Genomic DNA, 27,828 nt, shown 5'->3' with positions numbered 1-27,828 from the left:
CACCACCTAATTAATTTTAATCCAGAAATACCTTGCAAACATATTGTTAGAAGAGAACGATTCTTTCCTACTGCAGATCCTATATCCGTTTATATATATTCCAAGAACAAGAAGAATAGTATAATTTACAGTAGGTGCTCAAGGAGTTTTCATCTTGTTTTTAAACAGGTTTATTTCCCCTAAATATAGACTTTTTTAGTTAAGCAAGTACAACTAAGTATAAGCAACCTTCAAAAATTTTTAAATGTTAGATATTCAAATGTCGTTAATGGTCACCCACCTACTGTCCTTGTCAGTGTGAGATGAAGCCAACATTTCACTGGAAGGCCAGGACTCATGGCCTTGACCTTCCTGTTGTTTCAGCTGTGCTTAGCTTTGCCCCCGGGCCCAATGGACTCGGGTCATCAAAGTCTTCCCTGAAAGAGGATGAGCAGTGCTGACGCTAACCCTTCTCTTCCTTCCAGGTATTCAGTGGGATAATATGTACCAGTCTCCAGAACTAGCAGGCATGACATTTGGCTGGGTTTGCTGGATGATTCTGTTTGATTCGGGACTTTATTTTGTATGTGGATGGTACTTGAACAACTTGATTCCTGGTAAGAATTCTGCACTTTATGACAAAATCACCTTAAAAAACAGTCTGAGCAATGTATGTGAATATTGGATAATGATTTGTTCTTTAAATAAGACACGAGAAAGAGAGTTGATAGGATGTGTTTTAACGGGAGCTGAGCATGTTTGAGGGAAAAGTGGTGCTTCTGCATCCTGAGAGCACCGAGACCCTGTGAGGACAGGTGGTGGAGGGGTCCCATGGGCCCCGTGCAGCTCCCCAGCCTGGGGCTCCAGAAGACGCAACGGCAGAGAGCCTGGCTCTCAGGACCATGTGTGAGGAGGACAGAGATGAGGGGGTGAGGGCAGGAGAGCCTGGCACTCATGTGTCTTGGGCCCCTGGAGACCAAGGTCAGGGGTTCAGAGAGCGCCATGCGGTAGGAACGAAAGGACCTAGTTCTTAGCCAGCTCAGTGGGTGGCAGGACCTGGAGGTAAGCTGGGCTGGCGACGGGGGCTGAGCGGGGGTCTGGTGGTTGGGAGTCCTTCCAAACCAGGGCTGTCTGTGGTGTTGTGTGTGGAGGTGATGCAGGACTGGCTGCCCAGGGCGATGGTCCTCCCTTTCGGTCAGTGGGGGAGGAGGTAGGTGCTCACGCCACATGCCTGGCTCAGCCCCAAACAGCAGAGATAGCACTTCAACCTTTTTTATTTTATACATTTTAGAAATAGCTTTTAAATGGTATTATACTTTCCTGCTGAAATTGCTTGTGGTTTTGGCTATTTACTTTCCAAACAACTGGGCATTTCAAGCGGCATCTAACCTTTAAAGTTAAGAACTAAAAGAGATTCTAATCATATACAATTTGAAAATGAAGGGATAGGAGAAAATAAAAAACCTTCATTCTGTTTACAAAAATATATTCTGTGCTTGGAGAGTTCATGCACCATGTAAGGATGAGTAAAAATCAAAATGAAATGGGTCATTGGAAAGATTATTTTACATATGAGCAGGAAAAGTGATGCCCAAGAGGTAGAGAGAGCATAATTTAGAAATGTGATTTATTCTGGAAAAATTTAGATTGCACTGTCGTGATATTTGAATAAAATTTAAGAAAAGGTGGATCTAGGAAATGAGAGAAAAATTTAACTGAGGAGGCCAAGGTGAAGGGAAGCTGGAAAAGGCTGGATATTACCAGGAAGCTGGTTAACCATGAGGGATGTTGCAGAAGATGGTGGGATGTCGGTTTGAAATGCACAAGAAGTGGTGCAGAGGAGTGGCCATGCAGTCAGGACAGTGATGTGCCCAGATGGTGCCGGGAAAGTGATGGATCAGGCAGCCTGTGAACCCCAGGCTCCCACCCCCACACAGATCCAGGGGAAGAAGAGGAACCATCATGTTTCAATGAGAAAAACCTGGATTTTCAAAGTAACGGCTCGGCACATGGCACACAAAATAATAATTTAAAAAAGCTGTATTTAGATGCAAAATGGCAGATGTCTTGGTGTCCACAGAAAAAGAAAAGAATTCCAGGAGTGTAAAGACCAGGGAATCGTGTTGCCCTTGTCCACGTGAAGATTATCATCAGATCCGTCCATGGATCCAGAAGAAGCTGAGATTTTCCTTAGCCCGAGGGCCCTGAGGCTTGAGGGTCCCGGGTTCTAATTTTCATATACTCCAGTGAGGCAAAGGGGCTTGTGATGCTCCGCTAGGGCTTGTCCCCCAGTTCCCACTGGGACTTTCCAGTGGAGGAAGCCCGAGTCTTACATGGGAAGGTGCTTCTGTCCAGACCCGTGGCCGAAGGACTGGAGACTGGTCAGACAGGGACTTCAGAGGCGTCACCTGTGAGTGAGCCTGGGGTCCTGCTCGGGAAGAGGGAGAGAGACAGAGACACATTCAGAAGACAGAGTGACCAGAGGGAGCTGGCCTGGCCGGGACCATCCCGCAAGTCTGGGGAGGCTCTGGGGAGGGACTGGGTAAAATCTGAAAGCGGGGAGGCAGTGGCCGTGGGGAAAGTGCAGAGGACAGGCTTTCGAGCTGGTGATAATTCTTGTGGATGCTGCGATGTGAGAGGGGCATCTGGGGCCCAGAAGCCCTGCTGTGCTTCTGTGGGACGGGCAGGGCAGGCTTGGAGCAGGTGCCACAAGGGGCCAGCACACTGGAGGGGTGTGCCTCTGTCTGCCTGTCCTGGGTGTCGGGGACCTCCGCCACACGTGTGGGCTCGGGCGCGGGGCCTGAGGATGCTCCGGGGGCACCTGAGACGGGGCGGAGCAGGAGAGGGAGGGGCGGCTGTGTGTCTCTGCTCTGCCCCCCAGCTGTCTGCCTGCCCCTACTTGCTCGCTGTGACGGGGATAAGCTGGGAGACACAGGTTCCAGCTGTGGGAAATGGAGAATCAGAGCCAGTGGAGAAGATAGAGAAAACCATGGTGTCCCTAGCTCAGCGTGAGAATCAGGTGAAAACAGGCCCGTCAGATGACTGATCACAAATACGCATCCGTGAACATCAATGCCTGACTGTTGTCAGTAAATAGAGACTGCAGTGGGGAAAGTAGCATTGAAATAAATATCAGTGTGAATCCAATGGAGAGGAGAATGTATATCAAACTAAATATTTTAAATAGGTTTGAATGAACAGAAAGAAATGCCACATTCCTCAACGTGGCTGCTTGTCATGAATATGTTGATTTTTTCCCAAGCTGATGTATAAATTTATATAATTTTAAATTATATAACATTTACTATGAAACATGTCAATGTAAAATAATGAAACTTACATAGATCATTTAAATTAAAAATACTGTTACAAGGGATTTGTTTTTAATTGATGAAATGTTTCTAAAGATAGCTAAAATATGACTTGACAACAAATATCAAAATTTACTGAAAATGATAAGAGGGACTGGTGTCTGATAATTATGTAAAACCTCCATATTTGACAAGGATTAAAACAATGGAGTCACTCATGCAATAATAAAGCAGTGGAATATATTGAAAAGTTCAGTAACCAACCCATTTGTATGTAATAATTTACTCTGGGCACTTAGATCATTTCCGTATCTCAGCTGTTGCAAATAGTGCTGTGGTGGAAATACATGTGCTTACACTGTTTCAAATTCGTGTTTTCACATTCTTCGGATAAATATCCAGAAGTGGAATTGCTGGGTCATATGGTAGTTCTAGCCTTAAGTTTTTGAGGAATTCCCATGCTGTTTTCCATAGTGGCTGTACCAATCTACATTTGACTAACAGTGTAGAAAGTTCTCTTCTCCACATCCTGGTTATTTCCTGTCTTTTTGATCACAGCCTTTCTAACTGGGCATGAGGTAATACTGTGCTTTTCATTTTTCTCTCCTAATAACTACTGATACTGAACATCTTTCCTGTGCCTGTTGGCCTTCTCAATGTCTTTTTTTGAAAAATGTCTATTTAGAGCCTCCACCTAGTTTTTTATCACATTATTTTCTTTGATATTGAGTTGTATGTTAATAGTATATTTTAATGTTAACCTCTTGTCATATATGAGTGGATATCCTCATTCCTGCTCTTAAAGGGATAGCTTTCAGTTTTCCACCAGTATAATGTTATCTGTGGGTTTGTCATATATGACCTTTATTATGTTGAGGTACCCTCCTTCTGTACCCATTTTTTGAGATTTTTTTTTTTAAATCATAAATGCATGTCATGTCCTGTCAGATGCTTTTTCTGTATCTATTGAGGTTATCATATGATTTTTATCCTTCATTTTGTTCATATGGCATATCAGGTTTGCTCTCAGGGTAATGTTGGCCTGGTAAAATTAATTTGGAAGCATTCCCTCCTTTTCAATATTTTGAAAGAGTTTGAGAAGAGTAAGTATTGACTCTTTGAATGTTTGGTAGAATTTACCTGTGAAGCTACTGGTCTTGGACTTTCGTTTGGAGGGGGGATGTTTTTATTACTATTTCAGTCTCCTTCTAGTGATCAGTCTATTCAGATTTTTTCTTTAAAATTAAATTTAATCCATTAGTTTACTTTGGCTGCCCTGGGTCTTTGTGCACATGGGCTTTCTCCAGTGGAGGTGAGGGGAGCTCCTCTCTTGTTGCGGTGCTCAGGCTTCTCACTGTGGTGGGCTCTCTTGTTGTGGACCACGGGCTCTAGCTGCAGAGGCTTCAGCAGTTGCAGCACGTGGGCTCAGCAGTTTTGACAGATGGGGTTAGTTGCTCTGTGGCATTGGCAAGCGGGTTCTTAACCACTGGGCCACCAGGGGAGTCCTCTTCAAATGTTCTGTTTCTTCACATTTCGGTCTCCGAGAGCAGTGTGATCCTAAGGATGTGTCTCTTTCTTCTGGGTTGTCCAGTTTTTGGTGTATAGTTCTCCATGGTATCCCCTTGTAATTCTTTGTCTCTCTGTGGCATCCACCGTAATTTTCTGTCTTTTGTTTCTGACTTTGTTCATCTGAGCCCTCTTTTTTCTTAGTGTGTCTAGCTGAAGGTATGTCAATTTTGTTTTTCTTTTCAGAGAACCAGCTCTTGGTTTCATCAATCCTTTCTATAGTCTTCTTAGTCTCTATTTATTTCTGATTTTTAATTATATCCTCCTTTATACTGACTTCCAGCTTTGCTCGGTCTTCTTTTTCTGGTTCCTTTAGGTTTAAGGTTAAAGGCTAGGGCTTCCCAAGTGGCTCGGGCAGTAAAGAATCGCCTGCAGTATAGGAGACTCAGGTTCAACCCTTTGGTTGGGAAGATCCCCTGGAGAAGGGAATGGCAACCCACTCCAATATTCTTGCCTGGGGAATTCCATGGACAGAAGAGCCTGGCGGGCTACAGTCCATGGCATCACAAAGAATCAGAGCGACTAACACCTTCAGTTTTTTCACTTAGGTTTAAGGTTAGATTGTTTGAGATTTTTCTTGTTTCTTGAAGTAGGTTTGTATTGCTGTAAACTTTCCTTTTAATACCACTTTTGCTGAACCCCATAGATTTTGTTATGCATACAATCATTTCTCTTCAGGTATTTCTTGATTTCTCATTTAATTGCTTTATTGACTTGCTACTGAACTGAACTTGCTTGTGCTCAGTAAGGCCAATCTATTGACCCTGAGTTGTGGGGAAGGAAAGTGCAGCCTTTATTGCAGACACCAAGCAAGGAATCCAGGCAGCTAATGCCTCCAAGCTTTGAACTCCCCAAAGGCTTTCAGGGAAAGGTTTTTAAAGAAGAGTGAGGGAGAGGGTTGCTATATGTGCGTTCAACTCATGGACATTCTTCTGATTGGTTGATAGTGAGGTAATTAGGAGTCAACATTGTCAACCTTCGGGTTCCAACTAGTCTGGGGTCCATGTGCTTTTGGGCAGCATACAGTTAACTTCTCCCACCTGGTGGGAGTTTTGGTATCTGCAAAACAGCTCAAAGGATGTGGCTCAGAATATAGTCCTTGAGGAGGAACTAAATGCCCTTTGACTTTGTTTCATGGCTAAACAATTATTATTTTGTCTTGCTTGACCATTTCCCTTTGTTTCTGCATTTTTTCACTTCTCTGGTTAAATTTATTCTTTGGAATGCAGGGAAGGTCAACGTTTTTCTACAGTAAGAGGCAAGGGGAGAGCGTGGTAGTGGTAGCAGAGGGGATCTGTCCTGGGAAGACTCCATAGGGCCCTGTGTGGTTACAAACCCAATAGCTGTCCACTAGCATCCTCTTTAGTCTCCATAAATTTGTGATTCTTCCAGCTTCCTTCTTGTAGTTAAGCTCTAGTTTCATATCATTGTGTTTGGAAAAGATGCTTGAAGATATGATTTCAGTCTTCTTAAATTTACTGAGATTTGTTCTGTGTCCCAACATACAATTTATTCTTGAGAAAGCTCCAAGAGCATCTGGGAAGAATGTGTATTCTTCTGCATTTGGATGGAATGTTCTGTGTAAGTCTATTAAATCCATCTAATCTAATGTTTCATTTAAGCCTGCTGTTCTTTGTTGATTTTATGTCTGGCTGATCTATTAATGGATGTAAGTCGAATGTTAAGTTTGCTGTCTTTAGGTCTGTTAATTGTTACTTTATATATTTTGATGCTCCTATGTTAGGTGCATATATGTTGATAAGTGTTATATCTTCCCTTTAAAAAAATGAGTGTTAAAACTTCTTGATGACTTGTCCCTTTTATCATGACATAATATCCATCTTTGTCTTTTGTTACCTTGTTTGGCTTGAAGTCTGTTTTGTCTGTGTAAGCATAGCCACCCCACTTTCTTTTGGTTTCCATCTACTCAGAGTATCATCTTCCACCTGTTCACTTTGAGCCTGTTTTTGTTTATGGAGCTGAGATGAATCTCCTGGAAGCAGCATGTGGTTGGGTCTCATTTTATATTCCATCCAGACACCCTGTGTCTTTTGATTTGTCAGTTCAGTCTGTTTACATTTAGAGTGATTATTAATACGTGAGGACATGGTGCTGTCAGTTTATCTTTTGTGTTTTGGTTGTTCTGTATCTCCGTTATGTCTTTTCCACATGTTGGTGTCTGCCATTTGAGCTAGGTGATTTCCTATGATGTTTCCTCAGTTTCCTCCTTTTTATGTTTTATGTACCTCTTTTAGATGTATGTTTTGTGTTACTATAAATTTTGTGTAAAATATATCATAGATAATATAGTCCTTTTAATGATGATATTTTTCATCTTAACTTCATTTGCTTATATGGGTTCTATCCTTTCCCTCTTTCCCATTTATGTTTTGTCTTCTCAAATTATCCCTCATTATGTTGTGAGTTTGTGACCAAATTAGTTATTTTTACTGCATTTCAAAAACTTTTATTCTATAATATTTTAACAGTCTGTTCTTATACAATTTCACTTTTCTTTCTTTTTTTCTTTTTTTTAACTGTGCACTGCATGGCACGTGGGATGTTAGTTCCCTAACCAACCAGGGATCAAATCTGAGCCCTCTACATTGGGAGCTCCGAGTCTTAACCACTGGACCGCCAGGGAATTCCCAGAGTTTCACTCCTCTGATTCTGTCTGCTTACTGTCTACCTTACTCAAAGTCTTGTGTACGTTTGCCTTTTTGATTCAGATAGAAATGCTTCTTTCAACTTCTCTTGCAAGGCAGGTCTAGTGCTGATGAGCTCTCACAGTTTGTCTGGGAAGATTTTATTTCTCTTTTGTATCTGAAGGATAACTTTGCTGGACAGAGTATCCTTGGCTGAGAGTTAGTTTTCATCTTTTAATCTTTGACTCTGATATTCTGCTCTCTTCTTGCCTGTAGTTTCTGATGAGAAATCTGCTGATAGCCTAATGTGGATTCCTTTGCATGTTACTGCCTTTTTTTAGAACCCTGGCTGCTTTAAAAATTCTTTCTTTGTCATTTTTGACAGCGTTCACATACTGTGATAAGGTGTTTTTGTGCTGAGGTAATTATTGTAGCTTTATAGACTCATGTACCCAGGTCCTTCCCTGGGTTTGGGACATTCTCAGTCATTGTTTCCTTAACTAAACACTCTGTTCCCTCCTCTCTCTCTCATCTTTCTGGGTTACACATTACCCTCACGTGCCTTTCCTGGTGGAGTTGGATAGTTCTTCTAGCATTTTTTAATTTTTAAAAAATCATAGTTTCTCTCCTCTTCTACCTGAATCATTCCCAGACTTTCATCTTTGGGCTCAGTATTCTCTCTTCATTTGCTCTGCTTTGTGCTTCATCATATTGACTGAATTTCTTACTCCACAATTTCTGTTTGGTTCTTGTTTAGAGTTTCAGTCTCTTTGGCAAAGTATTACTTATAGTCATTAAATTTTATTCCTAAGCTCATTGAACTGCCTTTCTGAGTTTTCTTAAAGCTCATTAATTTTCTTCTTGACAGCTATCTTGAATTCTCTATCAGTTAGATCAGATACATCCACATCTGTCATTTCCTCTTTGGCCCAGCCACTTCATTCTTTCTGGAGCTATTAGTAATTGCCCTTTCCTCTTCCCCAGCAGCATATTGGACACCTTCTGACCTAGGGGGAGAGGGGTGCTCATCTTTCTTGTGTCATGTCTTTTTTCTTTTCATACTGGTCATGGGGTTCTCCAGGCAGGAATATTGGAGTTGGTTGTCATTTCCTCCTCCAGTGGACCATGTTTTGTCAGAACTCTTCACTGTGACCTGTCTGTCTTAGGTGGCCCTGCATGGCATGGCTCATAGATTCGTTGAGTTATGTAAGCCTCTTTACCACAACAAGGCTGTGCTTCCTGAGAGGTGATTCAAGCTGGCTTGGAACTCACCATTAAAAAACTAAGATCATGACATCCAGTCCCATCACTTCATGGCAAATAGAAGGGGAAAAAGTGGAACCAGTGACAGATTTTATTTTCTTGGGCTCCAAAGTCACTGTGGACGGTGACTGCAGCCATAAAATTAAAAGATGCTTGCTCCCTGGAAGGAAAGCAGTGACAAACTTAGACAGCGATTAAAAAGCAGAGACGTCACTTTGCCAACAAAGGCCCACATAGTTTGCCAACAAAGGCCCATATGGTTTTTCCAGTAGCCGTGTATGGATGTGAGAGTTGGACCATAAAGAAAGTTGATCGCCGAAGAATTGATGTTTTGAATGAGAAGACTCTGGAGAGTCCAGTCAATCCTAAAGGAAATCAGTCCTGAATATTCACTGGGAGGACCCATGGTGAAGCTGAAGATCCAACACTTTGGCCACCTGATACGAAGAGCTGCCTTATTGGAAAAGACCCTGATTCTGGGAAAGATTGAAGGCAAAAGAGGAAGGGTTAACTGACAATGAGATGATTAGATATCATTGCTGACTCAGTGGACAAACTCCAGGAGATAGTGAAGAACAGAGGAGCCTGGTGTGCTGTAGTCCATGGAGTCGCAAAGAGTCAGACACGACTGAGGGATTGAATGACAACAACAACAAATCAGATTACTAAATTCTTTAAGTTTGATTTCTGAAGAATTGTCATTTTTGTCTCTGTGATACCATGCTATCATGTTTTTTCTTTTTGTGTGTGTGAAGCTAGATGAATTTCTCTTCTGCTGGTACATTTGAAGTAGTAAACACCTTTCTCATTCCAGTAGAGCTTTTTTTACTTTGATTCTGAGTTGGGCAGGTTGATGACTAGAGGCCTTTTCCCCCTGGTTTTCCATAGGTGGCGCTGTAACCCAAGTTTTTTGGGGTCTCTTCCCTGAGGGGCCTCTGGCTGCACTTGAGACTCAGCGTTTCTGTTGTCGCTCCGTGTGTCTCTGGGATCCTGGGTCCCTGCTGCCACGGGCATTGCTGCTGAGGGGGCATTGGGATGGAGTGCGCCCCCGCCGCCGTGATGGGGGTCGCCTGGGTCGGGTCACTGCGTCCTGGTAGGGAGAGTTGGAGCGGGAACGAGCTGGGTGGCTGGCGGCTCCCTGCGTCTGGGGTTGCCCAGTTGCTCCGTGCGTGCCGTTGCCTCGGGCAGGGCGTGGGGCAGCTGGAGGGGCTGGGGTTGTCGGCCTCCTCCCCGTGGCTGTGGGCACCTCCGTGCTGGAAGTCGGGGTCCTGGGCACCACGCCCCTGCGGCTGTGGCTCTCCGCCTGGGGCTTCAGCATCCGCTGCTGCGGCCCCAGTGGGAAGGGGCTGTGAAGGACCCAGGAGCCCGGTGTGCTGCGGTCCGTGGGGTCGCAGGGCCGGCGTGGCTGAGGGACTGGACAGCGACAGCAGCATGTCAGTCAGGCACTGACTCACGTGACTTTAGGGTCGGTGTCTGGGTAAGTGTCATCTTGTCTCTGATGCCATGTCACCATGGGTTTTGGTAACCTGACCTCAGGGAGCGTCCCCAGTTGGGGAGTGCAGCCCCACCTCCGCTGCTCTGCTAATCCTGCCTCCTCTCTATGTTCCAGTCCACCCACCTTCAGACACACAGGTGTGGGGTCTCTCCGGGGCCCTGGTGTGGTGGGCAGAGGAACCTCTGCTGAGTCATGGATGTTTTACTAGTTGTAGATTGAAGTAGGGAGATGAAGAGGGCATCTTATGCCCCTTGATGCTGACCTTGAATCAAAGTTGGCATTTTTAATGAAAGAGAAAGGATATATAATTCAGTCAATCCACTAGGGAGAAAAAATATTACTCATTCATAAATTCATCAAAAGCGATATCATTAAAATAATGAACAAATAGGAAAAGTATGGTTTTAAAGAGAGGGAAAGCCTTTTGCACCATAATGCCAAGGACATAAATGATGAAACTCTCTAGTTTCTCACAGAATGAACCATAATAATGAACTTATGGTTGCTGGGGCAGGAAAAATGGTTTGTTGGAAGGGATAGTTACGGAGCTTGGGATGGACATGTACACACTGCCGTATTCAAAATGGATAACCAACAAGGACCTACTGTGTAGCACAGGGAACTCTGCTCCGTGTTCTGTGGCGGCCTGGATGGGAGGGGAACTTGTGGGAGAATGGGTACGTGTCTGTCTGTGGTTGGGTTTCTTTGCTGTCCATCTGAGACTATCACAACGCTGTTTATCAGCTATACTCCAATATAAAGTGAAAAGTTAAACACAAAAAACAAAAAAATCACCAGTTTCTATTATAAGAATTTAAATTAGTATTTCAAAAATCCAAATGAAAATTATGCTTTTCAAAGTTATAAAAGCTATTTAATGAGTATATGGAAATTGAAATTCTCGAGTCAAATTTTAAAAACATATATCTCAGTGAATATCCTTGCAAATAACTTGAACCATTTATTAGAAAGTAAAGTCTATATTTAGCGAATTTATAAAAAACTTTAATGAGCATACAGAAGTATAAATTTGCAAATACATAGGAGACAGTTTTTCTTCTGTATGATAAAAATTACAGTAATTAATGCAGAAGATAAATTGTAAAAACTGCCTATATTTTCTTTTTTGTTCTCTTAACATGCTAAATAATTTAATAAGAGGAAAAGAAAGCAAACATTTTTGGAGAAGTGGTGGTGCGAAAGGCAACATAGAAAGGAGAGAGACATGTTTTGGGAATGTGGCTGAAAGAATTTACTTCAGTGGTTTTGGTGATGAAAAACTATTTCTTCCTATTCTTCTTAAGTGTGGGTGACTTGGTTCTGTTTCTCCTGGAAGGAACTAAAATAACAGGAAAAAAAAGTGAAAGTGTTAGTCCTGTCCAACTCTGTGACCCCATGGAATGTAGCCTCCCAGGCTTCTTTGTCCATGGAATTCTCTAGGCAAGAATACTGGAGTGGGTTGCCATTCCCTTCTCCAGGGGACCTTCCCAACCCAGGGATCGAACCCGGTCTCCTGCATTGCAGGCAGATTCCTTACTGTGTGAGCCTCCAGGGAGCCCCAGACAAACAGAGCTATGAGTGAATCGTGGATATCCTGTGAGCAGGCAGGAGGCAGTGTCTTTAGAAAGACGATGACGTGCCATGTCATGGGTGATGAGATCTGCTGGGTTTGCCTTGGCTCTGGATAGAACAGAAAGACACAGGATCTTCCCCTGTGATTGGACACGGTGTGCCTGCTTCGTGGGCCTTCAGACTCAGACCTAGACTTGGACTGGCAGCATTCCCCACCCCCAGTTCTCAGGTCTTTGGGTTTGAACTAGAACTGCACAAGTCACTGTCCTGGGCCTCCAGCTTGCAGAGAGCAGGTTGTGGGACTTCTCAGCCTTCATGATTGCATGACCCAAGCTCTCATGGTAAACTTCTTTCTATCTGTCTGTCTGTACACAGGTAGACACTCACACACACACACACACACCCCTCTACTGGATTCTGTTGCTCTGGAGATTGCTGAGTGACACAACTGCCAAGCCATCCGATATTAATAGAAGGTAGAACGGGGCTCACTAGGGGTGGAGGAGCGGGAGGCGGGGGTTTGGATAGTACAGGATGAAGGTAGCTTTGGAGGTGGCTGCACAACAGTGTGATGACCTTCACATTCCTGAATTGTTTGCTTAAACTTGGTTCAGGTGGTACATTTCATGTTAGATACTTTATAGTAGCTGAAAGAAGAAACTGAACCCTTGAGGGAGGTGTTTGGTGCTCAGAAATCCCACTTTCTAAAGCATGTTTAAGGGGAAGAAAAGGAAGCGAGGGCGGACTCCTGGAGGAGGGGAAGTCAGCTCATAAAGGCTGAGAGGTGGCAGGAATTTCTCAGGAGGGAGGAAGTGCTGAGTCATCCCTTCTTGTGTGAGTCAGCAGATCAGCCAAGCTGGTGATTTTCAGAGAGTGTTTGATTTTTTTCTAAAAGGTAAATAAGGTCAACTTGGGGCTCAGAGGGGAAGGAAAAGTCACTTTCCTTAAGTGACCAGGAGACCTAAAAGCCCAAGTTGCTTATCTTTTGGAAAGAGCACGGTCATGAGGGCCACTCTGGGTTGGGGAGCCCATGCCTCTGGCTCCTCTCTTGCTGCTCCGCTAAGGCCCATGTGTCTCCCGGCTCCTCTGCTGTGTCTGCAGCAACAGCCCACTGTATCCAGGTGCCAGGCCTGCTGCCCGCTCCTCTCCTGGTGCATTTCTGCCCCTTAACTTCCGCCAGTAACGTGAGCGCCAAATCAACTCTGTCCTCCCACCTCTGACCAGGGCAGAACCTCACCCCCGAATCAGACCCCCATGCTCCCCCACGCAGGGGACACCTCCACTCTGCCTGCAGGTCTTGCGGGGTCTGTAACCTGGATATGCGTGGGATTCCCTCCAGGTCAGACTCTACTCCTCACAAAGGGGAGTGAAGGCAGAGAACCTGGAAGCAACCTTTGCATGAGGAATACTCCTCTCTGCATTTTGTGTGGAGAATTTGAGTGGGTTTTTGTACTTCGCTTTGTGGCTGAACTACCGGCTAGTTAGGAAGAAGACCAAAGTCTGTTTCAAAATAAAAGATCAAAACTCCCAAGATCTTTGTAACATGATATAAAAATAAAAAGACACAGAGTTTACCAGAGATGACAATAAATATTTTTCCTTTTTTAATTTTTTTTCCCTTTTTTTAAATCATGAAATTCCTTGATTCTTCATTTCTGAAGTTAAAAGAACACCTGTAATTGGTAATTTATGTACCCTTAAATAACACAGAGTATTTATTTTCAACTTTGATGAAATCTGCCAATAATAACAAAAAATGAAATTGCTAGAAAATATCAGTGGACTCTCAGATCCATCAGTACTGATTACAGTTTCTAGGCAGTCTCTGACTCAGCACACTTTTTTTTGGTGGGCAGGGAGGTGAATAAATTTTATTGTTCTATAATTTTCAAAGCCTCTCTACTTAAACAGGATACAATAATGATAGAACTAGAAGGATTTCTAAAGGGCATCAAGTCCATGGTGACAGATGGTTTCAAATGAGTGACAAGTGACACTTCCAGTGTTGTTCAGCACTCTCCTTTTAAGACAATATTTTAAGACAAATATTTTGTAACACACCGTTGACTCTCATAAGATGAAAGACACAGATAGTAAAGCCTACCTGCGTACATATATGATTCTTGCAGGTGATTTAAAAAATTAGTGTAATGTCTTAACTGTAATATAAAAGAGAAAGCAATTCATAATGAAATAATATATGAATTCTCAATGGTCAACCAAGACTTTATTAAAACACAAAATGAGGTAGATACTCAGATGCTTGGCGTAAATTTTTATTTAAGGGAAGGAAAATGATCAGAAAGCATTGGTACTAAAAGTAGAAGAAATATATGAGAGGAGATAAAGATAGAGACTAAAATAAAGCTAATACTAAGGTAAGGAATACCAAATAAGACTTGTTTGTATATGATAAAAAAATATGGAAATAACATTAATTAAAATAGGAAAAATGTGAAAGGAAAAATTCGACACAAATGGAGTGGATGAAAGAATGCTATTTTGGTAAATGATCTGGGTCTTATTTAACAGTGTACCATCGGATAATTCCCTAGGTCATTTAACAGGACTGGTAATGATGAAGCAGCAGATACATCTGTCTTATAATTTCACCCTGTGTCAGAGCCTCCATTCAAACTCCAGGTTTTTAGATTTTAGGTATCATATTCTGTTGCCAGTGACAGGAAATGGAGGGTGGGTGGGACAAAAGAACAGTAATAAAGAGAGTTTGAGGAGAAGACGGGGTGAATACCTGAGAACAGCGTCAGACTGAGATTGAAATCTAATAGGAAGCCTCCATATGAATCATTTTAATGTGTAGTTTTACACAATGGATTTCTTATTGTTGTACTATAATGCTTATATATACACATATAATGATAATAATGCAAAACAGTTTCCAGAAAACCCTTATGGGTGAGATTTAGTGCATGCATAAAACTGCTGCCATAAGCACTTTGGTTCTGAGTGTGTGAGAAGCCTCTCGGCTCTCTTGTCTGTGTCTGTGGGTCCTGTGCTAAGCTGTGGCCACAGTCATGCTGCTCTGCAGACTGGCCGCAAGTTGTTGTCACACTCATGATGGGCTTTCCTGCAATGATGCACAGCTTCCCCATCCGATCATCGTTCACTGGGCGTTAAGGCGGTTGCATTCCCGGAGAATTCAGTGTGTAAGGAAACTGCACGGAAACTCTGGCTTTTTGTGTCCTGCACTCCCAGGAACAAGGGCTTGTCCCCTCTATGAGTGTGTGTGGTGGTCTCACAGCACGCAGGTCAGGGACAGGTCTTCCCTCTGTAGGATACCTGCCATCTAGGTGCCTGCCCACTGGAGGGGACTTGTGTAGTCCCTGCTCATTGATCTGTTCATCAGGCCTTTTTATTTCTAAAATAAATATAAATTCCTGCTAATGTGATGTGCTGGGGCTTTCCTGACCCTGGAGGGACTGCAGGGGCCGGGGCCCCTTTTGCCCCGCAGATGAATCCCTGGAGACAGTGAAGGCTTTGCCCATGAGCATGCCTTTCACACTAACACAGGAGATCTGGGCCATACCCCAGCCTCTGCTACATGTTTCCACCCTCTGGCCACTGTCCCCTGCCCTTAGCACCCAAGGCCAGGAACAGACAATCAGGGGGAGCCCTGTGCCCAGGGCCCACGGGCACTACCCAGATCAACTGGTCCTAAGCCCACTCACCCATTCCTTCCAGGGAAGCCACAGTACAAACTATTGTCCATGATTCCCCTGGCTTCCTCTGCTTCCTGCCCTGCTCTGGTGCTTCCGCAGGAGGCCCTGCGGGTATGGCTTGTCCCTCCTCTTGAGAATGGGGTTGACCGGACTCTGCTGGCCTCACTGTGCCTGAATAATAATGAAGCCCATGTTTATTTATTTATTTATTTTTTCAGTGGGTTTTGTCATACATTGATATGAATCAGCCATGGATTTACACGTCTTCCCCATCCCAATCCCCGCTCCCACCTCCCTCTCCACCCGATTCCTCTCGAAACATCCCACCCTCGCCTTCTCCCACAGAGTTCAAAAGTCTGTTCTGTATTTCTGTGTCTCTTTTTCTGTTTTGCATATAGGGTTATCATTACCATCTTTCTAAATTCCATTTATATGTGTTAGTATGCTGTAATGTTCTTTGTCTTTCTGGCTTACTTCACTCTGTATAAGGGGCTCCAGCTTCATCCATCTCATTAGGACTGGTTCAAATGAATTCTTTTTAATGTGAAGCCCATGTTTAAAAACACCCGTCCACTCTGCCAACCTAAAGAACCCCTTCCCACACACCCAGGACTCCCTGGAGGGCTCCCAGGCACTTGGTGCTCAGGACTTCAGTCGTGTCTGACTCCTTGTGACCCCGTGGACTGTAGCCCACCAGGCTCCTCTGTCCATCAGATACTTCAGTTGTTTCCAACTCTTTGTGACCCCGTGGACTGTAGCCCACCAGGCTCCTCTGTCCATGGGATGCTTCAGTTGTTTCCGACTCTTTGTGACCCCGTAGACTGTAGCCCACCAGGCTCCTCTGTCCATGGGATGCTTCAGTTGTTTCCGACTCTGTGACCCCGTGGACTGTAGCCCACCAGGCTCCTCTGTCCATGGGATACTTCAGTTGTTTCCGACTCTTTGTGACCCCGTGGACTGTAGCCCACCAGGCTCCTCTGTCCATGGGATACTTCAGTTGTTTCCGACTCTGTGACCCCGTGGACTGTAGCCCACCAGGCTCCTCTGTCCATGGGATTCTCCAGGCTCTTGCCATACTGGAGTGGCTTGCCATTTCCTCCTCCAGGGGATCGTCCTGACCCAGGGATTGAACCTGCATCTCCTGCATTGCAGGCGGATTCTTTATCAATGAACCACCAGGGACGTGCCACTGAGGCGCTTGGGGATCAGGACAGTCACTGCGTGACAGTCTCCCTGGGTAGGAGGGTCTCCCCGGCTTGGGGGGGTGGGTGGCCACTTTCTGTCTCACACACACGTGTGTGCACCCCCACACAAGTGCTTTCTCTGCATTTTCTTGTTTTATTTTGATGAAGCTATGGTGTGGAAACAGCCTGGCGTTTCCCAGGCTCGGTGTCTGAGGGGATGCCCTGCAGACCCCGAGTCACAGATGACCCAGTCACAGGCCACTGCTGCCAGCAGGGTTCTGTGTCCACTGCAGGGCCCCCAAGCTCCACTCAGCGCATGAGCAGGCATTTGGTCCTCTTTGGGAGTTCGTTTCATGAACTCTTCTTTATGTATCTCCAGCCGGATTGGGTTTGGCCCCACCTATCTCGTATCCCTGGCTTCTTCCTGCACCGCTCTCGGTTTAGAGGACACGCTCATTAGCTTCCTGGTCTGTGCAGGCTCCCGGTTTACACCCTCAAGGAGCAGACTCTGGATGGACTGAGGGCCGTTGCTTCTATTAATGCTCCCATTATACTTGGTGACCTGAGCAGGGCGCCCAAGAATCAGGTGTGACTTTAGGAGCAAGAGCCAAGGGCAGGGGAGAACTGATTGGCCTCTATGATGCCTGAGCCTTGGCCCCTCCCTGTCTGCTTAGATTAATAGGTTAATTAGGAGGATTTAAAAGTCCAGACAGAGCAGAGCGAGGGTGGTTTAATTAGCAAATCATCCATTAATATTCAATTTACTTCTAATTTGTTTTTCTAACTCTGAATGGCCTCTCCCATTCTGCCCCCTCCTTCCCATCCCTGCAGTCATGACCCTGGCTCAGGCCTCAGGCACCCCACCTGGCCCTCTCAGCTTCCTCCCAATGCCCGTCCAGGCCTCCAGGGGCCTCCCCACCACACCTCTGCTAATTCATAGCCTGTGCCTAACCCCCGCCTCTGATCCTGCCTGGTCTTAACAGGCGGCGCCCCTTCTGCTGGCTGTGGCTGCTCCTGAGCTTGGTCACCCAGGCGAGGTCCCAGCAGGAAACTACTGCTGCTCGAACGGGCCAGAGGGAGAGAAGGCAGCCGCTGGCATCGCAGGCTAGTTTTCCTGATAGGTTTGTTGCTCACTCTCTTTTATGTCCACGGACTTGTCATTCATGCAAGTGCCCAAGGCCCCCACCAGGGGGTTGAAGACAGTGGGTCCAGGAGCCAAGGCAGACACTCTGCTGGTTTGAAAGGGCTGATGGGCAGGTGCTCCCAGAGGCTGCCCGGCAGCTCACTTTGTGGCTTCTGCAGCCTCTTGTCCCAGACCGCCTTGCTGCCTCCCCTCCGCGTGGGGAGGACAGGTGATGTCCCTGCCACCATGGACAGTGTTTTCAGGACCCTGGACAGTGCCTGGAACATAGCGCACGCGCAGTGCAGGCTGTGAGGTGCCCTAAGTACCTTCTGCTGCTCCTCTTCTTCCCCATGAGGCACGGTCATTAGCATGTGAGGTCTTGGGGAATATTCCATGTGCTCTGTTCAGCCTGGTGTGCCATTACAGAGTACACAGACTGCGACTTAAAGAGGAGGTGTTTATACTCTGACAGCTGTGGGCTCCAGGCATCCATCTCTTCTTTCTCTCTTCCCTCCTGTGTCCTCACATGGCCGTCCTTTTGTGGGTGTCTGAGTCCTGATCCCTTATAAGAACACCAGTATTCTGTTGGGTCAGAGCCCACCCCCATGACCTCATTATATCTTAATCGCCTTTTTGAAGATTCTTCCTCCAAATACAGTCACATTCCAAGGTACCAAGGCTAAGACTCCAACAACCCATGACAGGTGGTAAACACCAGACCAAACACCATCATTTCCCTTCACATCAAAAGACAAGGGAGCCGATGCTCTTCTTTGCAGTCACCTCTTTGAATCTTTTGTGTGGAGTGTGTGAGGGACTGTGTCTCTTCTGCGCTCTGTGGTCAGAGAGCTAAAACATGAAGCAGTCTGTGTGGAGGTCTTCATCTCCTCAATCACTTGCGGAGTTTAGACCACAATCAAACTTAAGCTAGTCTGACTGTGTTGAAAGAAAACGGAGAAGCATTAATAATTAAATCCCCTTTCATTTTGACATACAATGGGGCTGTCGCTATTAAGTGGACGAAATGAATTTGGAAAATCCATTTGAAGAATGGCTGTATGTCTAACATAGAAATGTTAGCACTCCAAATTATCCTTCTCTGTAGGGTTTTAATTGATTAATTCCTTCAGCTTTTAATCATGTCTAGTAATCCATGCAGATGGCAAAGACATACTGGAAGAGTGACAGCTAAACAGGAGGGGGAAGGGTGGGGGAACATTTCACAATTATTTAATGTTCAGTTCAGTTCAGTTGAGTCACTCAGCCATGTCCAACTCTTTGTGACCCCATGAATCGCAGCACACCAGGCCTCCCTGTCCATCACCAACGCCCGGAGTTTACTCAAACCCATGTCCATTGAGTTGGTGATGCCATCTAGCCATCTCATCCTCTGTCGTCCCCTTCTCCTCCTGCCCCCAATCCCTCCCAGCATCAGGGTCTTTTCCAGTGAGTCAACTCTTCGCATGAGGTGGCCAAAGTATTGGAGTTTCAGCTTCAGCATCAGTCATTCCAGTGAACACCCAGGACTGATCTCCTTTAGGATGGACTGGTTGGATCTCCTTGCAGTCCAAGGGACTCTCAAGAGTCTTCTCCAGCACCACAGTTCAAAAGCCTCAATTTTTCAGGGCTCAGCTTAGTCTTCTAATACCCACTCAGATGACTTTTTGTGGGAAGGGGATGTGAGGACGTCACAGGGGGCCCTGGCCAGGCCGAGGGAGGCTGGGGGCTGATGCTCTGTGCCCTGTGGCCACTGGTCCATGTATGGGATGTGGATCGAACATGATAAGATATGGGGTAAGTTTTTATCGTAATTTAGCTAAGATATTCCACTACAGAATCTTCTTCTAAATAGAAAGACAAGCAAATTGATTTCAACTCCTCTTATTTTTTAGGAACTTTTGGTTTAAGGAAACCATGGTATTTCCCCTTCACCACATCCTACTGGAAGGACTTGTGTGGGCTAGTGGTGAAAAGGCAGAGCCCGGCCAGTTCTACCCTGTTCTCTAGTGAGAACCTGGATGGTCACGGTGGGTAAAGGGCGCGTTGGAGGTGTATTTTTCCTTCCAGTCAGCTTTGGTTGGGTTTTCCTCTCCAACTGAGCCTTTGTAACTGTGACTGCGTGGCTGCCCCGAGGCCTCCTTTCCATCCCATGTGGGCAGGAACCGTGTGTTAGCCTCATTGTCCACAGCATCCTCTGTGCCTCTGTTGTAACTCAGCTAAATGAAGCTTCATTACTAACATGAATTTGTGTAAATAATGAAAGCAAAGGTGGACAGCTACTGAGGGGTAACATACTTTAGAGTGTTCAGTGCTTCACAGGTGCTAGTTTATTCCTAGCTCCATGACAGAGAAACTGTCACTGTCCCTGCAAATGTGGACCTGCTTCCCAGGAGACTTGGTGGGCACCTGCCCTGGCCTGGGGCTCTTTCACAGAGCACAACTTTTGGGAGAAAAATCTATGGATAAACAGGTTCTCACCATGATAATTTTGTACTGTAAGTCAATACTGTGATTTTCTGACTATACAAGTCAGAAATACAAATCTTATAGAAGATTTGGATCAGCACCACCTATTAACAGTCACCTCTGGAGACTGTCAGTCATGTGTAACTAATCTGATTTTGTTCTTCTGTGTATATGTATATACAAACACATGTGTGTGTTTATTTTTATTTCTTGCAAAATGTATAACGTAAAGGCACAAAAGCTTGCAGTCACTGCTCTTATTTAAGTTTAGCCATCATATGATGTGCCTCTTGACTTTAGGTAGAGAAAGATTTTGGAATTGCTTCATAAGTTTCACAAAGGTAGAATTCAAGCCCAAGGTAGCTGCCCAAGGTAGCTGTGAACATTATCTTGGAGACTTCTGAAATCTCAGTGTGGACTGCATTTTCCTCACAGGCTCATCCCTGCAAAATGGGGAAGGAAAGCTGGAAGGAGGCTCCCCCGGCGTTGTCCTGCTGTCTGTGACCAAGGAGCATGATCGCCATAAGGCGGGGGTCTGGGACCTGACCCTGACCTTCCACAGGGACCAGATCACTGCCCTGCTGGGGACCAACGGCGCTGGGAAGACCACCGTCATGTGTGTCCCACTCCCCTTTCTCCTGCCTTCCCTCCAGGGCTTTAGAGATGTGTTTTAAGATGTGCATCTTAGAGACGTGTTTCCCTGGGAGACAGGGGCTAGATCCCTTTTCTGTTTGTTTATTTCTGTTTGGTTTCGGTTGTTGTTGTTCTGTTGCTAAGTCCTGTCTGACTCATTGTGACCCCATGGACTGTAGCACACCAGCTTCTGTTTTTACTGTCTTCTAGAGTTTATTCATATTCATGTCCACTGAGTTGGAGATGCTATCCAACCATCTCAGTACGGAGTTTACAGACACATCAGAAAGACAGCCCTCTTGCTAGAGCTGCTGCAGGTCTGAGCAGACTCGGGTGGGGGGTGGGGATATTTTAAAATAAAGTTAATTCTTTTTTTATTGCCTGCAAAATATTCATGGGTTTACTTTGGCCTTTGAAAGTCTTACGACATTCTTTTCCCCCCTCCGACTAAGTTTAATTCTGCTTGCATACCTAGAGGAAGATGAAATTTTAATGACGTTTGCAAATTTTTTAACACTTCAGTCTTTTTCTTTTTCATGTTCTGCTTTTTATGTGGTTGTGTTTTTGTGAAGCCTTTATTTTTGATATGGGATCCAGTGGCTCCAGATTTGTTTAAAGAATCGAATTATGTGATCCCAGAGAAAGAATGAGCTGAAACACTCACAGTCCACAAAACAGCCCCAAGTTGGCTGTGGAAATGGGGCATTTTTAAGGCCAAACCACCCAAATTCTGGAATTTCTGTTTTGAACAAGTGACTTTCTTTTTGTTCTTTATTAGTAGGGCTAAATAAAGTATGCTTAGTTAACGCAACGAAAGGGACTATTTGCTTCAAGATTCTTAACAAAAGTAGAAAAATAACATTCAAAAAGCTTCAGCAATCTCTTACTGACAATAAATTGAAAAGAAACATCTCTTTTCTTTTCTTGGATGCTGAAAAAGAACTGAAGATTTCAAGAAGGATGTTTTTAGTGTTTTCAGATCAGGAAACGTTGCACTAATAATGACTCCGAAAGCCAGCCTCCACACATGCTTTTACTAATGCATGTTTCCTGCAAGAAAACCTGGAGTCTGTGTTTTGCATAATGAAGAGAATTAAATTAGGAGTTTTTGGATGTTTTGAGGGTCACTGGCTGCAGCACTTTTAGTGATTGTTGGAAATTAGTTGTGAGTCCTCCCAGGGATGTCTCTTCCTGGCACTTCTCGGAGGAGAAGCTGAGAGGCTGCTTCCGGGCTGGTCTGAAATGAGAAGCTCTGAGGTACACTGAGATGTGTATACTCTGTTTCGTTGTATTCCCCGGCAAGGTCTGAAAACCATATAGCAAACAGTTGTCAGTCAAGGTTACTGAAGTGCAATTTATTCCCAGGAAGCAGTATGTGTCCAGGTGGCATCTGATGAGCTGACGGACTTGGCTAAAGCTGCACAAAGCCCGGGGGACAAACAGGATACTGACATGTGGACCCTCACCCCCGCTGGCCCCTGGGCCTCCTGGCTCTTGGCCCCAAGCGACCACAGTCCTGCTGTTTGTTGCTGTGGTACAGTTAGCATTTTCTAGCATTTCCTATAATGGAGTCGTACCGAGGCTCCTGTTGGCATGATGCTTGGAGACCCACCCATGGTGCTCAGCTTTCAGGTTCTGAGAAGTCCATGCCATGGAAACACTACAGTTTATCTTTTCATCTGTTGGTGCAGTTGAGGCTGTGTCCGGGTTTTGGTGATGATGGACATTCACGTAGATCTTTTGTGTGGACATACATTTTAAGTTCTTTCTGTAAGTAGTTAGGTGTGGTTTGCTGTGGTAGGTATATGTCTAATTTTTTAGAAAAAAAACATAGTGTAAAGCATGAATAATAAATAACCTGAACTAGGAGATGGCAGTCTTCAGGTGTCCTGTGGGCCAGCAGACAGGAGTTTTGGAGATGAGCTCCGGGCTTGTCATGGATTTGACGTTGGCAGAGGGGTGGCTCAGGCATAGAAGCAGGAAGCCTGGCTGCAGGGCTGTGGGGGGAGGTGGGAGGTACATGCTGCTGCTCAGCTCACATCTAATGATGAGGACTTGAGTGGTTAGGCTGACTATTTAGGCTGTTTCCTCATCTGTGAAGACCCTTGGCATCACCATCGAAAACCCTCAGCAGGGATGGTCATTGGGCACAGAGCATCCCAGGCGAGCATAACCGATCACAAGCCCATGTTCCACCAAGCTCTGTTCCAGCCTTTGTCTCACTGTGTAGCAGGCACTGGTGGGGGAGGCTGGGGTGAGTGCCCCATGGGATGCAGACGTCCCTGGGGCCGCCGGGTGGTCAGGGCAGCAGCACATCTGACTCCCATGCCCCCACTGACATGTCTTCTCTGCAGATCCCTGCTCACAGGACTCTACCCCCCCACGGCTGGGACCATCACTGTCAATGGCAGGAGCCTGCAGAAGGACCCATCTGGGGTCAGGGCGGAGCTGGGGGTGTGTCTGCAGCGGGACATCCTGTTCGACCACCTCACGGTGCTCGAGCACCTGCTGCTCTTCGCCTCCTTGAAGGTGCTGCCGGGGACCCACCAGAAGCTGCGTGAGCAAGTCCACAGGTGGGTGACACCACCTCTGCCCCCTGCCCTCCGTCCCATGTGGGTGTGGGCGGTGCAGGGAGATGCCTTCTGAGCCTCGCCGCTGCCTGTATCTGTGAGAAGAAAGTGTTAGCAAGTGGTTCTAACTATGGAATTACGACCCCAGCTCTGGGATCAGAAAGTGTCCCAGGGAGGATACAGAACCTGGTCTGTTCTCGAGGAGGGAGCAGACAGCATGGGGGCTGAGGTCTGTGTCCAGAGTGTGGGTGCCTGTGGGTGTCCTGAAGTGAAGAGGATGGGGTGGGGGTGTGAGGAGTGGGTGAAGGAGCCTGAGCAGTCCTGCCGAGGCGTCTAGATGTCACCCTGCAGATTCGGGATTGTGGACAGGAGGGGGCAAGCAGCCCGGGGCCTGGAGGTGTACCTGTGACCCAGGGTGGGTACCAGCCCTGGGTGGGGATGGAACATGGAGAGGCCGCAGGGGAGGCCCAGGTTTGAAGGCTGTTGGAGGCCAGCTTGACCAGATGGGCGTCCAGGGTGAGGGGGGGAGAGCCTGGGGTCAGGATGCATTCCAAGGGGAGCAGAGGACATGTGTGTGGGGAGAGGAGGCAGGGGCTGGGATGGCAGGACAGGCCGGGGTCACGGAGCTCCTCCAGTCTCACACTCACTCACAGAAGCTGAGCCCAGAGGCAGGAGAGGAGCCGAGGTCCCCAGTCAGGAAAGAAGTCGGTGTCTCCAGGAGGGGAGTATGGCTGGGGGCCAAGGGGGAAGGACAGGGCTGCATCGGGGCCTGAGTCCAGTGGGGGAGCCACTGATCTAGAAGACGCGGGGCAGGGCTGTGTGTGAAGGCTGTGGCCCAAGCTGGGCTCTGCCCCTTGGGGGGACGCACCGTGAGACCAGTGTGCAGGCTCCTCACTCTCAGGCCAACTTCATGAAGCAGGATGTCAGTCAGGACTGACCCATGGGGGACCAGGCCAGGGCGTAACGACAGATGGAGAGTCACTCATGTGCCTCAGAAGAAAAGGGGCCCCTGAGGAACTATGCCCGTTACTGCTTATTGCTGCCTTAAAATATGTTTGCAAGATTTGTTTTGTAAAAATAATGATTTACAGTCACATGGTTGGCAGCTAACTGGTGTCTGAGGCCATTCACCACCATAGTGGACTGATTCACATCCTGTCCTCAGATGGACTGCTGATGACAACCACGCCAGTGATGCTGGGGACTCAGATACACAGGAAACATCTACTTTGCACCAGTTAAGCTTGTCCTAGATGACAGTGGGAACTTAGGGAGAAATAGTGCACATTACTAAAGGACAAACTGGTTACGTGCTACCTACATTTAAAAAAAAATTCCCAGGCCACCAGTTTTCATTCAAAGTCTGCCTATCACAGACTCTGCTGTGCTGGGGGCTGGGACCAAACCCAGCTCCTAAGGATGCTCCGAGGGCTTCATCTTCTGTTATGGGCACAGCAACCTCACTGGTTATCAGTTTGCTGCGAGTTACCTGGCAACGACGCTGGTGTGCACAGAGATAGGCGGGGAGAGATCATGTTTTAGGACAGCCATGCTCAATTAGAGGAGCAAGGGCTGAAAGCCCTGGTTCGGAGGCAGGGCGATCAGTGTCAGCTCCTGTGGCAACACTAGGTTCCCTTAATGGCCATCTTGGTTACAGTCGAGCTGATGCAATCTGGGGTAGACTCCTTAGAGAGCACATTTGTCCAGAGTCAGGTCTTTACCATTTTACCTTTTATTTGAAGGAGAAGGTAGAAGTCAAGAGGGGAACTTAATCAATGAGATGTCATGATGAGGTTAGCGTTAGTCCTGAGGATTCTGGCAAGCATCACAAGGCTTGAGCTGCAGGCTGCCTTGTTCGATGGTGATGAGACCCACGAGGGCATGTGTGGACGTGGACACAAGGAGAGGACACAGCTTTGAATCCTGTATGCTGCCGTGTGAAGAGGATGGGGGGATGAAGAAGGACCTGCCAGGAGCAATGGGGAAAGAGGAGAAACTAGTCCATTAAAGAGCAGGGATCAGTGAGGAAGGCGGAGGGACCAGACCATTAAGGAGGAGGGACAGGTCTGGTGCTCAGATGCTGTTGAGGGTCAAGTAACATGAAGACTGAAGCATAACCTCTGGACTTTGTGTGAGGAGGTCACTAGTTGACTGGATCAGAGCCATCCTGGTAGCACAATGGGGAGGGAGGTCTCTCTGGAGTCAGGGGAGAAAGGATGGAAGGAAGGGATTAGAAACTGAACTCTTCCCAGGAGTTTTATGGAAAAATGGAGCAAAGATTTGGGACAATATCAAGATGAAAGAGAAACAGGCATTTCAAATATGGAACAAACCACTGAGGCAAACACAAGGTGGGTGGCTTTCTGGGTGCCATCCTGTGAGCAGCGGTTGGGATCTGTGGGGGATAGCAGTGATACTGTGGCGGGTAGAGCCCGTGGACACAGGAAACGAGGAGGGGGAAGAGAGGAGAGTTCGGTTTTGTGGAGTGATGGCTAGAGGCAGGGACCGGCTGGAGAAGGGATGTGTGGAATTGAGCCTCTGGCGGGGCCATGGATGCTGGAAACCACCAGGTCCAGGGTGTGGTTTGGCCATGAGTGGCTAGGAGGTGCTGATTTCAAGGTCAGCAGAGAACGGGGAGGGATTTGGTTTGAGGTGGAAATGTGATTAGGATGTGGATGTTTGAGAACATCTGACAGCTCACTGCCTTGTTTTTCTCTGCCGGTCCTTCTCTGGTTAATGGAACTAATGGCATTAGCCCCCAGAGGGTCACCTCCTCTGGTGCGGGAGCCATCAGGTGGGAAGGGATTGCTGGCTTCTAATGGGAATAAGAGTCAAGACAGCCCCTTGCTGAGACGGGCCACTTGTCCTCTTCCTCCCAACTGGGCTGCTGTCCACAGTGGAAGCATCTGACAGACAAGGGCAAAAACTGCTATAAATGTAGGTTGAGGTTCACTCCACAGGAAATGTAGGGCCACACGGACTAACCATCCAGTGGGCCGACTGACAACCAGAACTGAGAAGGGAGCCTGGGCTCCTTCTGGGTCTGGATGAGGAATCTGTCAACAGTGAAACATTCACTCGGTGATCAGGTGCAAGTACCTGGGATTTTACCAGTGTCTGCGTGAGAGTTTTGCAGTTTTCTGGGTCCCAACAGTCTTGAAGCTCAAATGCATGGAACCTTGTAATCCCTTCTCTCCCCTATTCCTCCTCCTCTGGCTGCTCCTTGGCCTCTTGAAGTTGTGACTGGCCTGTGGCTCAGAGGGAGGGAATCTGCTGGGTGTGGGTGCTCAGAGGAAGGTTTCCTTTGGTCCCGGGGGGGGGGGGGGTGCTGCTGCTCCAAAAGGGGGCTTAACAGAGTGAGATAAAGTAGGTGGTGAGAGTCTTAAGTGTTCACGTGTTATTGGGCACGTGGTGCAGAGTGAGAGGTTACTTATGAAGTGGCGCCCCTCATGCATCGGGAGATGCTGGGTGTCTGCAGTCAGTGCGGAGACTGGAAGCTCCTGGAGAGAAGAGGGCCGGTCCTCATGATAGCGGCATCTATCGCTCCTGCTCTGCACGTGGTGACTCATGGCTGCATCCCAGGTGCTCAGGCAGGAAGGGGCTGATGCGGAGCTAGTGCTCCTGGGCAAGGTGTCTTCTGTAGTCACGTGAATGAACACTGGGCGGCCTCTGCCTGTTGCTCTGACCACACCTACCCATCATCGTCCATCCCCCCCCCAGGGTCCTGAGGGGATGGAGGTCCCTTGGCAGGTGAGTGAATCCAGAGGGGACACAGCATGTACTTCCTACAAACAGGACCCACTCGGCAGGCCCTGCTGTCAGGGCCTCACGCTGGGTCCCTGGATGTGGTCGTATCCGGGCCCCAAGGAGGCCGGCGCTGCGGCGTCAGAATCATGGGTACATGGTTCTGGGCCCCCTCCATGTGTCCGTGGATGAGAAAGAGACGAGTCCTCGCGGGTGCCTGTTTCTAGAGTGGGACGTCAAGCCCACCTGAGGAGTCTGGGAGAGTGAGGGCTCTGTTCTCGTTACAGAACTCTGCAGGATGTGGGGCTGACGCCGCACCAGCACCAACAGGCTCGAGTGCTCTCGGGGGGCACGCGGAGAAAGCTGTCCATCGGCATCGCCTTCCTGGGTGCGTCGAGGACCGTGGTCTTAGATGAGCCCACCAGCGGGGTGGACCCGTGCTCCCGCCGTGGCATCTGGGACATCCTCCTCAAGTACCGACGAGGTGGGGCTCGGCGGAGCGCTAGTTCTCCTCCCGCGATATCACGGAGGAGGGCGGTGCTTTATGTTCTCCTTCCGTCCTATCACCGTGAAGGGCTGTGCTCCATGTCCTTTTCC

General features: G+C 47.0%; 1 protein-coding gene across 1 annotated transcript in view; it reads left to right on the top strand.

The window, feature by feature from the left end:
- The window catches only part of ABCA13 (ATP binding cassette subfamily A member 13), a 374,898-nt gene that overhangs the window by 142,840 nt on the left and 204,230 nt on the right, over positions 1-27,828 (top strand). The window contains exons 35-39 of the mRNA XM_061166289.1: positions 465-596; positions 19,711-19,845; positions 20,720-20,900; positions 23,272-23,490; positions 27,519-27,715. Of these exons, the coding sequence (XP_061022272.1) occupies positions 465-596; positions 19,711-19,845; positions 20,720-20,900; positions 23,272-23,490; positions 27,519-27,715 (864 nt within the window). The remainder of the gene's footprint in view (positions 1-464; positions 597-19,710; positions 19,846-20,719; positions 20,901-23,271; positions 23,491-27,518; positions 27,716-27,828) is intronic.

This window comes from Dama dama, chromosome 18, assembly GCF_033118175.1.
Source record: "Dama dama isolate Ldn47 chromosome 18, ASM3311817v1, whole genome shotgun sequence".
NCBI lineage: Eukaryota > Metazoa > Chordata > Mammalia > Artiodactyla > Cervidae > Dama > Dama dama.
This window is presented reverse-complemented; position numbering and strand designations above follow the sequence as displayed.